Here is a 12,399-nt window from a genome sequence, read left to right as displayed (position 1 = left end):
GCCTCTAACTCCTGGCCTCAAGTGATCCTCCCAGCTCAGCCTCCTGAGTAGCTGGGGTTACAAGTGTGCACCACCACACCCAGCTAATTTTTAAAATTTTTTTAGAGATGGGGTCTCGCTCTGTTGCCCAGGCTGGTCATGAACTCCTGGGCTCAAGTGATCCTCTCCCTTCAGCCTCCCAAAGTGTTGGGATTACAGGTGTGAGCCACCGCATCCCCTCACGCTGATGTCTTTTGCTGCCCTGGCCTTCCAGTCCTCCTCCCCAGCCCCAGCCCCCCAGCCAATGCCACCTCACGCTGCCCACTCACCTCTGGACCCCTCGGCCTCCACGCCCGCACGGTCCTCCTTGACAGCCGCAGCCAGCTGAGCCTGGGCAGCCAGGGCTCCGGACAGGGCGAGCAGCCCCGTAGCACTGCCACCCACCAGCCCGGCTGGGCGGGGGGTGAGGGGCACAGGGGGTGCGTGGTGGGACAGCGGCTGGAGCTGCTGCTGCTAGAAAGGAGGCAGGATGGGCCGGGGCGGGGGGCAGCGGGAGCCCAGCAGTCCCCAGGCCAAGAGGTAGACACAGGGGACGGGACCCAAACACAGAGTGTGCCCCTGGGATTCTCAGGACTGCTGGAGCCAAAGCCCACACACCACCCCCAGCTTTAACACGTCCTGGGCGGGTGCCAGGCACCTGGGAGTGGGTGTCTCCCCACGGCGGGGCAGGGGCTGGAGAGACTCACCCCGATGAGGCTGTTTAGTTCCCCCACGGTGACCTGCTTGGCACGCTCTACGGCCTGGAGCACCTGCTGCTGATGCTGGCGGGTGGAAGGGACCAGGTAGAGGGTACACTGAGCCCCTGCTCACGCTAGCGCTAGCGGTGCCCTTGGGGGCCTGACCTCTCCCCGCCACCCTCTCATCTTTGCCCCAGTACTTCCCATTTCTTTTTATTTTATTTTATTTTATTTTATTTTATTTTATTTTTTTGAGACGGAGTCTCGCTCTGTCGCCCAGGCTGGAGTGCGGTGGACGGATCTCAGCTCACTGCAAGCTCCGCCTCCCAGGTTTACGCCATTCTCCTGCCTCTGCCTCCCAAGTAGCTGGGATTACAGGCGCCCGCCTCGTCGCCCGGCTAGTTTTTTGTATTCTTTAATAGAGACGGGGTTTCACCGTATTAGCCAGGATGGTCTCGATCTCCTGACCTTCTGATCCGCCCGTCTCGGCCTCCCGAAATGCTGGGATTACAGGCTTGAGCCACCGCGCCCGGCCCCCATTTCTCTTTTATCTTTTTCCCCCTCACTCTCTCCCTTTCCTTTTGGAATTTTGAAATAAGCACATGGAGAAAGAAATGAAACCTAACTGCAGTTAGAATCATTACAAATGAGGCTGGGCGCGGCGGTTCACGCCTGGAATCCCAGCACTGTGGGAGGCCAAGGCGGGCGGATCACCTGAGGCCAGGAGTTCGAGACCAGCCTGGCCAACATGGTGAAACCCCGTCTCTACTAAAAATACAAAAATTAGCCTGGCGTGGTGGTGCATGCCTGTAATCCCAGCTGCTCGGGAGGCTGAGGCAGGAGAATTGCTTGAACCCAGGATGTGGAAGTTGCAGTGAGCCAAGATTGTCCCACTGCACTCCGGTCTGGTGACAGAGCGAGACTCTATCTCAAAAATAAAATTAAAATACAAATCATAGTCTCTCCTTCAGGGCATTGAAGACATTTGGGGCTGGATCATTCTCTGGGGCAGGGCCGTTCCGGACACTGCAGGGGGCTGAGCAGCACCCTTGGCCTCCACCCACTCCAATGCCGGGGCACCCCCTAGTTGTGACAACCACAGACGTCTTCTGGTGGTTTAAAAAAAAAACCAATGTGATAAATCAGTACCATGGACTCTCCTCCTAGGTTAAGGAACAGAAAGTACCAGACTCCAGGGGGCCCCTACACTCCCTGCCATCAAAACACCCTCCCTTCTCCACTTTCATGACAATAATTTCTTTGTTTTTCTCTATAATTCTGCCTCCTACGATCGCCTTCCTAAACCTGCTTGGATTTGTCCGTTTTGAACTACATTGTGGGCTCATTCTCTGTGTTCTCTTTGGTGTCTGGCCTCTCTCAGCATAACATTTTAAGCTTCTTCCATGATGTGGTGGGTGGCGGCAGCGCGTTCAGTTTTCAGAGCTGCGGGACTCTACCACAAGAATATGTTCTATCTGGGCCAGTCGTCACGGCAGCTCACACCTGTAATCCCAGCACTTTGGGAGACCAAGGCAGGTGGATCACCTGGAGGTCAGAAGTTCAAGACTAGCCTGGCCAACATGGTGAAACCCCATCTCTACTAAAAATACAAAAAAATTAGCCAGACATGGTGGCGGCTGCCTATAATCCCAGCTACTCGTGAGGCTGATGCAGGAGAATCACTTGAACCTAGGAGGCAGAGCTTGCAGTGAGCTAAGATTGAGCCACTGCACTCCAGCCTGAGCGAGAGTGAGACTCAGTCTCAAAAAAAAAAAAAAAAAGCGGCCGGGCGGCGGTGGCTCACGCCTGTAATCCCAGCACTTTGGGAGGCTGAGGCAGGCGGATCACGAGATCAGGAGTTCGAGACCAACCTGACCCACATGGTGAAACCCCATCTCTACTAAAAATACAAAAATTAGTCAGGCATGGTTACGTGTGCCTGTAATCCCAGCTACTTGGGAGGCTGAGGCAGGAGAATCGCTTGAACCTGGGATCCACAGGTTGCAGTGAACCAAGATTGTGCCATGCACTCCAACCTGGGCAACAGAGTGAGACTCAGTCTCAAAAAAAATAAATAAATAAATAAAATGTTGTATCTTTGCTGTTCCAAACAGAAGCCATTGGACATGTGTGTGGTCACTGGGCATTTGACATGTGGCTGGTGCAACTGATGAATAGAATGCTTAATTTTATTAAATTGAAGTGAATATAAATTTAAATATAAAATAAATTTAATAGGCTTATTTTTATTTTTACTTTTTTGAGACATAGTCTCACTCTTGCCCAGACTGGAGTGCAGTGGCATGATCTTGGCTCACTGCAGCCTCCACCTCCCAGGTTCAGGCAATTCTCCTGCCTCAGCCTCCCAAGTAGCTGAGATTACAAGCACCCACCACCAGCCTGACTAATTTTCATACTTTTAGTAGCGATGGGGTTTTGCCATGTTGACCAGGCTGGTCTTGAACCCCTGATCTCAAGTGATTTGCCCCCCTCAGCCTCCCAAAGTGCTGGTATTTCAGGTTTGAGCCACCGTGCCTAAATATTAATTTAAATATAAAATTAATTTAATAGATTCCAGGCCAGGTGCAGTGGCTCATACTTGTAATCCCAGTACTTTAGGACTCCAGAGTGGGAGGATTATGTGAGTCCAAGAGTTGGAGACCAGCCTGGGCAACATGGTGAGACCCCCTCTCTATTATTATATATACATACACACACACACACACACAACACACACACACACACACACTCTCTTATTTGAGCCAGAGTCTTGCTCTGTCGCCCGGACTGGAATGCAGTGGTGTGATCTCAGCTCACGCTAACCTCCGCCTCCCAGGTTCAAGCATTTCTCCTGCCTCAGCCTCTCGAATAGCTGGGATTACAGGCACCTGCCACCACGCCCGGCTAATTTTTGTTAAAAAAAAATTTTTTTTAGGCCAGGCGTGGTGGCTCACACCTGTAATCCTAGCACTTTGGGAGGCCGAGGAGGATGGATCACCTGAGGTCAGGAGTTCAAGACCAGCCTGGCCAACATGGTGAACCCCCCCCCCTTACAAAAATGCAAAAACTAGGCCGGGCGCGGTGGCTCAAGCCTGTAATCCCAGCACTTTGGGAGGCCGAGACGGGTGGATCATGAGGTCAGGAGATTGAGACCATCCTGGGTAACACGGTGAAACCCCGTCTCTACTAAAAAATACAAAAAAACTAGCCGGGCGAGGTGGCGGGCGCCTGTAGTCCCAGCTACTCGGGAGGCTGAGGCAGGAGAATGGCGTAAACCCGGGGGTCGGAGCTTGCAGTGAGCTGAGATCGGCCAATGCACTCCAGCCTGGGCGACAGAGCGAGACTCCGTCTCAAAAAAAAAAAGCAAAAACTAGCCAGCATAATGGCGGGTGTCTGTAATCCCAACTACTCAGGAGGCTGAGGCAGAAGAATCACTTGAAACCAGGAGGCAGAGGTTGCAGTGAGCTGAGATCGTGCCACTGCACTCCTGCCCGGGCAACAGAGCAAGAATCCATCTCGAAAGAAAGAAAGGAAAGAGAGAGAGAGAGGGAGAAAGAGAGGAAGGAAGGAAGAAAGAAAAAATAAACAGGGACTGTGCAAAGGCTGAAAGGAACCTGGGGCACTCTCAGAGGAGCTAACTTTTTTTTTTTTTGAGACGGAGTCCAACTCTGTCACCCAGACTAGAGTGCAGTGGCGCAATCTCTACTCACTGCAACCTCCGCCTCCTGAGTTCAAGCAATTCTATTCTCCTGCCTCAGCATCCCGAGTAGCTGGGACTATAGGCACACACCACCATGCCCAGCTAATTTTTTTTTTTTTAAGTTTTAGCAGAGACAGGGTTTCACCATGTTGGACAGGCTGGTCTCAAACTCCCGACCTCTGGTGATCCACCTGCCTCAGCCTCCCAAAATCTTAGGATTACAGGCGTGAGCCACCGCGCCCGGCCAGATTACAGGCCATTTTAACCATTTGTAAGTGCACAGCTCAGCAGTGTAAAGCACACACACAGTCGTGCAGCCGTCACCAGCACCATCTCCAGAATTTTCCCATCTTCCCAAACTGAATTTCTGTCCCCATGAACCACTCACTCCCGGTCCCCTCCCCACCCCCTGGCGCCCCCCAATCTGCTTTCTGTCTCAGTGAACCTGACAACCCGAGGACCACCTAGGAGTGGATCACCCAGGGTTTGTTCCTCTGATTTCTCCTAGCACGACGACAGGGGTAGCTTTCATCGGGTGCTGAGTAAGCGGACCCATCCTCTTCAGGGCCCTGGGTGTAGGAGCTCACCTCACCCTCACACCTACGCTACTGCAAAAACAGAGAGACAAGTGTCCTGCCTGAGGCCACACAGCCAGGATTCAGACCCGGGCAGCCAACTTGCAGGGCTTGAGGGAGTCAGCTCCACATCTTGCTTCCGATCACGGTGGAAAAAAGACCCCAGTCCTCACCCTCAGCCAACACCTCCCTCCATCCCTGCAGCCCCTGCCCCAGCTGGATGCCTGGCCTCCAGGCTGCTGGACTACTGCAGTGAGAAAAAACAGTCTCTATCCGTGCTGCAGGCTACGCAGCAGAATCAGTGCCTGGGGCGTCTTGGCCCAGACCTAGCCCCTCCCTTCCCCTCCTCCCCGCCACCCCCAGGCTCACTCACCTCCTGGGTCAGGAAGGGGATAATCTGAGCGCAGATACCGCTCAGACGCTTCACAATCTCCGCCTGGCAGGAAGCAACAAGAGGAAGCTTGGAGAGGGGTAGAGATTTGCAACCCAGCTCTGGACTCCCAGGCGGACCAGGTGCTTGCAAAGCTGAAGGGTTGGGGAGGTGGCGCCCGCAGGTGCACAAGGGGAACTCAGGCCAGCATGGCATGGGCCGAGGCAGGCGGGATTCAGAGCCCCACCAGGCTGTGTGCTCAGCTGAGCGAGGCCCAGGGTGGCCTGGAGCTGGGAAGACTAGGGCTGAGGTCCTACGAGTCACAGATACACCACCTGCCAGACGCACACCCGCTAGGGATTTGCAAGAGGCAGACGCTCAGGAACCCAACTCAGATGCAGACACTGAGGTGCTGGGCTCAGCTGAAACAAAGGAAAGAGGCCTCCGCCCGCCAGGAGTTCCAGATTCCAGCCCTGGCTGGGCCCACGTCTCTCCCAGGCAAGGCTCCTCTCGGTCTCCTCCACTTCCCAGGGCTGATCTACCAGCTGAGGCTGCTTCCAGGTGGAGATCTCAGCACTCCACACTCAAGGGAAGGGTTTCATCTGGAGAGGGTCTGGGCCCAGGTGCCTCAAAGAGGCTGAGCAGAGGAGAAGGCAAGTGGGTGGGGAAGAGGGCGGCATACAATGGCCGCGGGCTTCGCCTCTGCCTGAGTTACAGGTGTGCTCTGTGTCTGGCGGAGTCTGTGTCTCCTATTACCACCAGGAGGGTGAAACCGGGATCCCAGGGTGTCCCGCACCCCCATAAGGGGATCTATTGCATGCACCCATGCGACCACACCATGCTTCAGCAGACAAGCCCCTCCTACCCATATCAGAACCAACAGAGCCCCCACATATGCAGGAAAGCATGCCAGGGTGGGCACCGCCAGGCACCCCACACTCCCAGCCCACCCCCTTCTCCTTTCCAGACACCAGGAAGTCCCAATACAAGGCTCTGCTCATTGATTCTAATATTCTGATAGAATCTAAGAGCCCATGAAGCTCAGAAGCTTGGGACCCCTTTCATCCCTTTACAAACCACTGGCCAGTCTCAGGATCTCAGGGTGAAGCATGGACCACTGAAGTCAATTTTAGAATCTTTGGGTCTATTGGCCGGGTGTGGTGGCTCACGCCTGTAATCTCAGCACTTTGGGAGGCCGAGGCAGGCGGATCACCTGAGGTCAGGAGTTCGAGACCAGCCTGGCCAACATGGAGAAACCCCTTCTTTACTAAAAATACAAAAAATTAGCCAGGCGTGGTGGCAGGCGCCTGTAATCCTAGCTACTAAGGAGGCTGAGGCAGGAGAATCGCTTGAACCCAGGAGTTGGAGGTTGCAGTGAGCGAAGATTGGGCCATTGCACTCCAGCCTGGGCAACAAGAGTGAAACTCCGTCTCAAATTTAAATTAAAAATTTTAAATTAAAATTAAAATTAAAAATTTTTTTATCTCAAAATTAAAAAAAATTTGGGTCTATCTCAGAACCTTGAGATCACAAGTTTAGGAACAGCCTCAGAACCTTTTAACGCATCTCAGCACATAGATAAGACAATCTCAGAACCCTGAGGTCTATCTCACAACCCTGAGGTCTATTTCACAACCTTGAGGTCTATCTCTGAACCTTCAGGTCAATCTCAGAACCCTGAAGTCAATCTCAGAACCCTGAAATCTATTTCAGAGCCCTGAGGGCTATCTCTGAACCTTGAGGTCTATCTCAGAACTTTGAGATCTATCTCAGGACCTTGAGGTCTACCTCTGAACTCTGAGGTCTATCTCAGGATGTTGCGTTGAGGTCTATCTCTGAACCTTGAGGTCTATCTCAGAACCCTAGGTCTATCTCAGAACCCTGAGGTCTATCTCTGAACATTGAGGTCAATCTCTGAACCTTGAGGTCTATCTCTGAACCTTGAGGTCCATCTCAGAACCTGAGATCAATTTCAGAAATTTGAGTCTATCTCAGAACCCTGAGGTCAATCTCAGAACCCTAGGTCTATCTCAGAACCTTGAGGTCTATCTCTGAACCTTGAGGTCTATCTCAGAACCCTAGGTCTATCTCAGAACCTTGAGGTCTATCTCTGAACCCTGAGGTCAATCTCTGAACCTTGAGGTCTATCTCTGAACCCTGAAGTCTATCTCAGAACCCTGAGGTCAATCTCAGAACCCTAGGTCTATCTCAGAACCTTGAGGTCTATCTCTGAACCCTGAGGTCAATTTCAGAAATTTGAGTCTATCTCAGAACCTTGAGGTCAATCTCAGAACCTAGGTCTATCTCAGAACCTTGAGGTCTATCTCTGAACCCTGAGGTCAATCTCTGAACCTTGAGGTCTATCTCTGAACCTGAAGTCTATCTCAGAACCCTGAGGTCAATCTCAGAACCCTAGGTCTATCTCAGAACCTTGAGGTCTATCTCTGAACCCTGAGGTCAATTTCAGAAATTTGAGTCTATCTCAGAACCTTGAGGTCAATCTCAGAACCCTAGGTCTATCTCAGAACCTTGAGGTCTATCTCTGAACCCTGAGGTCAATCTCTGAACCTTGAGGTCTATCTCTGAACCCTGAAGTCTATCTCAGAACCCTGAGGTCAATCTCAGAACCCTAGGTCTATCTCAGAACCCTAGGTCTATCTCAGAACCCTGAGGTCAATCTCAGAACCCTAGGTCTATCTCAGAACCCTAGGTCTATCTCAGAACCCTGAGGTCAATCTCAGAACCCTAGGTCTATCTCAGAACCTTGAGATCTATCTCAGAACCTTGAGGTCTATCTCAGAACCTTGGATCACACTGAGAAGCTTTGGAAGAGGCTCAGAGCCTTATGGCACTGGGGTCAGTCTCAAAGCCCTGAAGACAGCCACAGAGTTTTGAGGTCTGTCTTGGAAAAGTGGGGTCACAGTCTGAACCACGGCATCCAATTCAGGGCCTGGAGAACAATCTCGGAACCTTCCAGCCAATCACACTGAGACCAGTCTGAGAAGCTTCAAAGCAGGAACAGAACCTGGAGTCCATCTCAAAACTTCAGACGCTCTGGGCTGAAAGGGACCACGAAGAGTGGTCATCCAGCCCCCTCCCAGGACAGAAGTCACCTCCACAGCCTCCCTGGCCTGGCTGTCCTGCCTCTGCTATGTGCCCTCCTTGATGGGGATGCCTGGTGGCCCCTGCCCGCTGCCTGCCTCTCTGCTGGACACTCCAACTGCTGGCTACTGTCTTCAGAAGTTGGGACTCATTTTCCTTCCTTGAGGCTGAAACGTGCCTTCCTGGTCCCAGATGGGCCCTCTGTGACCTCTGCGGAGATTTCAGGATGGGACCCGTGTTCCCTAGGTCTGCTGTGGCCCTGGCTGCCCACACTGGGTCCCTCCCAGGGCTTCCAGAACCCCACCCTCCCTCCTGAACACGCTTAACACCAACCCAGTTACCTGCTTATGCATTTCAATGTTGAGCCCATAAGACATCTCATAATACTGAAAAGGAAAAACCAAGTAAGAACCTCCGCAGTGGAGATGGGTGCCCTCCTCCAGACAGGTGATGCCAGGGTCTTCCAAGAGCCCCCAGGTTCGGGAGATCACAGCAGGACGCAGAGCACCCCCAGCTCCACGGGGTCTCAGAGGAGAAGCCCAGAGGAGGAAGCCGGGGTTCTGCCTGGAAGGGCCCCCTCTACTCTCCCCAGAGAGGCAGGGCAGGTAGGAAGCGTCCAGAGGCCCTGGCCCCAGGCCAGGCGAGGGGTCCTCCCTGTCTCCCTGTTCCCGGAGCTGGGTGGACCCTCCGAGAGAGAGACCTTGAAATCCCAAATCCGCCCAATGTACAGACAGGGAAGATGAGGCTCAGAGAAGGGCAGGGAACTACCCCAGAGTCCACCGTGGCTCAAAGCCCTGCCCGCTTCTCCCCGCACCCTGGCATCATAAGTGCCCTCACCATGACATAATGTCGCTGCATTTCCGTCTTCTCACTGGCCAGCTTCTCACATTCTAGCTTGAGGCTGGGAAGGAAAAAGAGGGCAAGGGGCTCCTAACCGCCCCATGTGGGCCAGCTTCCAAAGTGAGGGGCTGGATCTCCCCCTCCCGACTTCCTTACAGACTCCCTCCCTCCTCCCAGCACCTCCTGTCCCAGTCCCTCCCCGCCCCTTCCTGGGATCCCAATGCCCCAGCTCTGACTGTCCCCAGACCCCTCTGCACCTGCGCTTTCACCTGGAGGCCTTTCCCGCGCCCCGGGAGCCCCTCCTCCCCGCCCCGCACCCCGGAGGCCCCGCCCCGGCGCCCAGGTGAACTCCCGCGGCCCCCGGGGCGGCCCCCTCACCTGTGGTACTGAGCCTGGAGAAACTGGAATTCTTCTTTGATACGGTCGCAGATCTCCAAGATCGAGAACTTGAAGGGCTGGCCGGACTGGAGCGGGGTCTGGGGGGGTTTGGGGAGGGACGTCAGGGTCTGAGTTCCAGGACACCGAGGACCCCCTCTCCGCAGCCCCCACTCACCGGGTGCCTTCCCTGGGGGTACATCCTGCCGATCCGGGAAGCCCTCCAAGCGCCACCAGAGCTTGATGATATGGAGGCTGCAAGAGTGGGGGAGGCTGAAGTGGGTTGGGGGGGAGGCTGCCCGAAGAAAGAGGGAGGAGGGAGAGGCGGCGCGGGGCAAGGGACCCTGGAGTCCCTGGCGCGCCCCCAAGCGCGCGCGCCCGGGGTCGTGGGAGCCCCTCCCCGGGCCGGGGCGCGCAGGGCGAGCGGGGCGGGCGGGAGCAGCGGCCGGGGCGGGGGCGCGGCGAGGGCGGCCGCGGCAGCCGGCGCAGAAGGTCGGGCGCGCCGCGGCCGGGTTTCGGCGGCGGCGGCGCGGGCGGCGGGCCCCGCGCGGAGCCGCCTCCCTCCGGCGGGGCTCGGCCGGGAGCCGCGGGCTGAGCCGCCTTAAGGTGGCGCCGCCGCCCCCACGCACCCGCGGCCCGCCCCGCGCCCACTCCCGCGCGCGCCGCCCCTCCCCGCGCCCGCGCGTCCCGGCCCCCGGGCACCCGCCCCCTTCCTTCAGTCCCTGGGCCTGTGGGGAAACTGAGGCCGAGTGGGGAGGCGCCCAGTGCCGCAAAACAGGGTCCCCACCCCCTCCCGGAGGGGCGGGAGGAGAAACACCAGTGAAGAAATTCACACCGTGTTACCCACCGTTGCGGGGGCTTGCGGAGGACGGGGGCCCCTCTGGAGTCGGAAATGGCTTTTCTGAGCAAGTGACATTGGGCTGAGATGGAAGGGTCAGGAGGACGCAGCCTTGCCAAGCGCTTGCAGGGAGCCCTGCCAGGAAGGGAATCTCACAGCAAACACCGCTTCCCAGATCGGGCGGGGCCCTCACCCTCTGGGGGCCTCAGTAGTCTCTGCAAAAGGTCAGGGATGGTGCACGGTCTTTAGTGTTTAATTTTTTGCAGAGATAGGGTCTGGCTATGTTGCCCAGGCTGGAGTACAGTGGGGCGATCATGGCTCACTGCAGCCTCGAACTCCTGGGCTCAAGCGATCCTTCCCCCTCAGCTTCTCGAGTAGCTGGGACTACAGGTGTGCACCACCATGCCCAGTTAATTTTATAATTTTTTGCAGAGATGAGCGGGAGCGTCTCACTATGTTGCCCAGGCTGGTCTTGAACTCTTGGACTCATTCCTCTCTCTTCGGCCTTCCAAAGTGCTGGGATTACGGGCGGGAGCCACGGCACTAGGTACTACACTTATATGAGATGGTGCATGGACGCCCTCAGCCTTTCCCTACACAGAGCAAACTTCCACAGATAGGAATTGTATTCCTACTGCCATCACCAGTGGACTGGGCTGTCTCCCTTCTCACACTGGGTTTCTTGAAGGCAGGGGCCATGTCCCACTTAGAAGTGGAAGAACCACAGCTCTGCCGTCAGACTCAAGTCTCTCCCAGGGCAAAGGCTCCAGCCCCGACCAGAAACCACAGACATCCAGCCAGCATTCTTCAGGCCCACCCGGGGAGTGGGAAGTTCTTATTCTCTCCGGAGAAACCTCAGGAGAGGTTCGTAAAGTCAATCAACAAACATGTACTGAGTGCACACTGTGGACCACACACTGCAGTAGACACTGGGGCACAGCTGGGAACAAAACAGAGGAAAATCCATGCCCCTTGATTATGCTTGGACCTGTGTCCTTAGATGAACGAATACCTAACGGTACCTAAGGGTTAGGGTTACAAACACCCATTTTTGTAACGGGCACAAGAGCCCTTATCAACGGGCCAGGTCAATGGGCCAAGAGTGGTGGGTGGGTCATGCCTCTAGCCCCAGCACTTTGGGAAGCTGAGGAGGGAGGATCGCTTGAGCCCAGGAGTTCAAGACCAGTGTGGACAACGCAGCGACAATACAAAATAAATGTTTGCATTTTTTGTATCTCTACCAAAAAAATGCAGAAATAATTAGCCAGGCATGGTGGTGCACACCTGTGGTCCCAGCTAGTTGGGGGGCTGAGACGGGAGATACCTGAGCCCCAGGAGGTCGAGGCTGCAATGAGTAGACATCACATCACTGCACTCCAGCCTGGATGACAGAACACGACCTTGTCTCCAAAAAAAAAGCCCTTATCAAATTTAAAGCCATCGTTTTCCAGCCCACAGATATTTACAGAGCACCTACGATGTGCCAGGCACCCTTCCAGGCACTGGGATTATAAGGGTGGATAAAGGAGACAGATCCCTGCCTTCTCTGAGTTTGTGGGATGTGAGTGACAGGCTAGGCAGATTCACAGATTGATAATTATGGGTCTATTTGTATAGACAGAGGAAGAGTTTAGGGGCCAGTGATAGAGATTAACAAGAGGAAACCTGCTTATCGGGGGTGTCTGGGAGAGGGCTCTTGGGGGAGGGTAGCCTTGGAAATGAGACCTGAACGATGAGGTTGGGCAGCTCTGGGAAGGGAGGAAAAGAGAGAGCCTGGGATAAAGATACAAGTGTGTGTGTGTGTGTGTGTGTGTGTGTAGTACTCACTGGCTCCCTATTGTCCTCAAAATAAATCCAAACTCATCTCTCTTCCCACAAGGTTC

The 12,399-nt window shown here is 54.9% G+C and overlaps 1 protein-coding gene across 6 annotated transcripts in view; it reads right to left on the bottom strand.

Moving 5' to 3' along the window:
* Positions 1–10,251, bottom strand: part of TLE2 (TLE family member 2, transcriptional corepressor) — a 34,956-nt gene extending 24,705 nt beyond the window's left edge. For 3 of the 6 annotated variants that reach the window (XM_033199968.1, XM_033199973.1, XM_033199970.1), the window contains exons 1-7: positions 9,857–10,172; positions 9,682–9,779; positions 9,301–9,364; positions 8,805–8,849; positions 5,365–5,427; positions 726–800; positions 309–492 (exon numbers count right to left, since the gene is read on the bottom strand). In XM_033199968.1, the coding sequence (XP_033055859.1) occupies positions 309–492; positions 726–800; positions 5,365–5,427; positions 8,805–8,849; positions 9,301–9,364; positions 9,682–9,779; positions 9,857–9,880 (553 nt within the window). In that variant the 5' untranslated portion in view covers positions 9,881–10,172. Of the gene's footprint in view, positions 1–308; positions 493–725; positions 801–5,364; positions 5,428–8,804; positions 8,850–9,300; positions 9,365–9,681; positions 9,780–9,856 lie in introns of all 6 variants that reach the window. The other 3 variants (XM_033199971.1, XM_033199972.1, XM_033199969.1) reach the window with 3 other exon arrangements.
* Positions 10,252–12,399: the final 2,148 nt, after the last annotated feature.

This window comes from Trachypithecus francoisi, unplaced genomic scaffold, assembly GCF_009764315.1.
Source record: "Trachypithecus francoisi isolate TF-2019V2 unplaced genomic scaffold, Tfra_2.0 Lachesis_group5, whole genome shotgun sequence".
Taxonomy (NCBI): domain Eukaryota; kingdom Metazoa; phylum Chordata; class Mammalia; order Primates; family Cercopithecidae; genus Trachypithecus; species Trachypithecus francoisi.
Note: the sequence above shows the minus strand (reverse complement) of the source record. Positions and strands in the feature narration are given on the sequence as shown.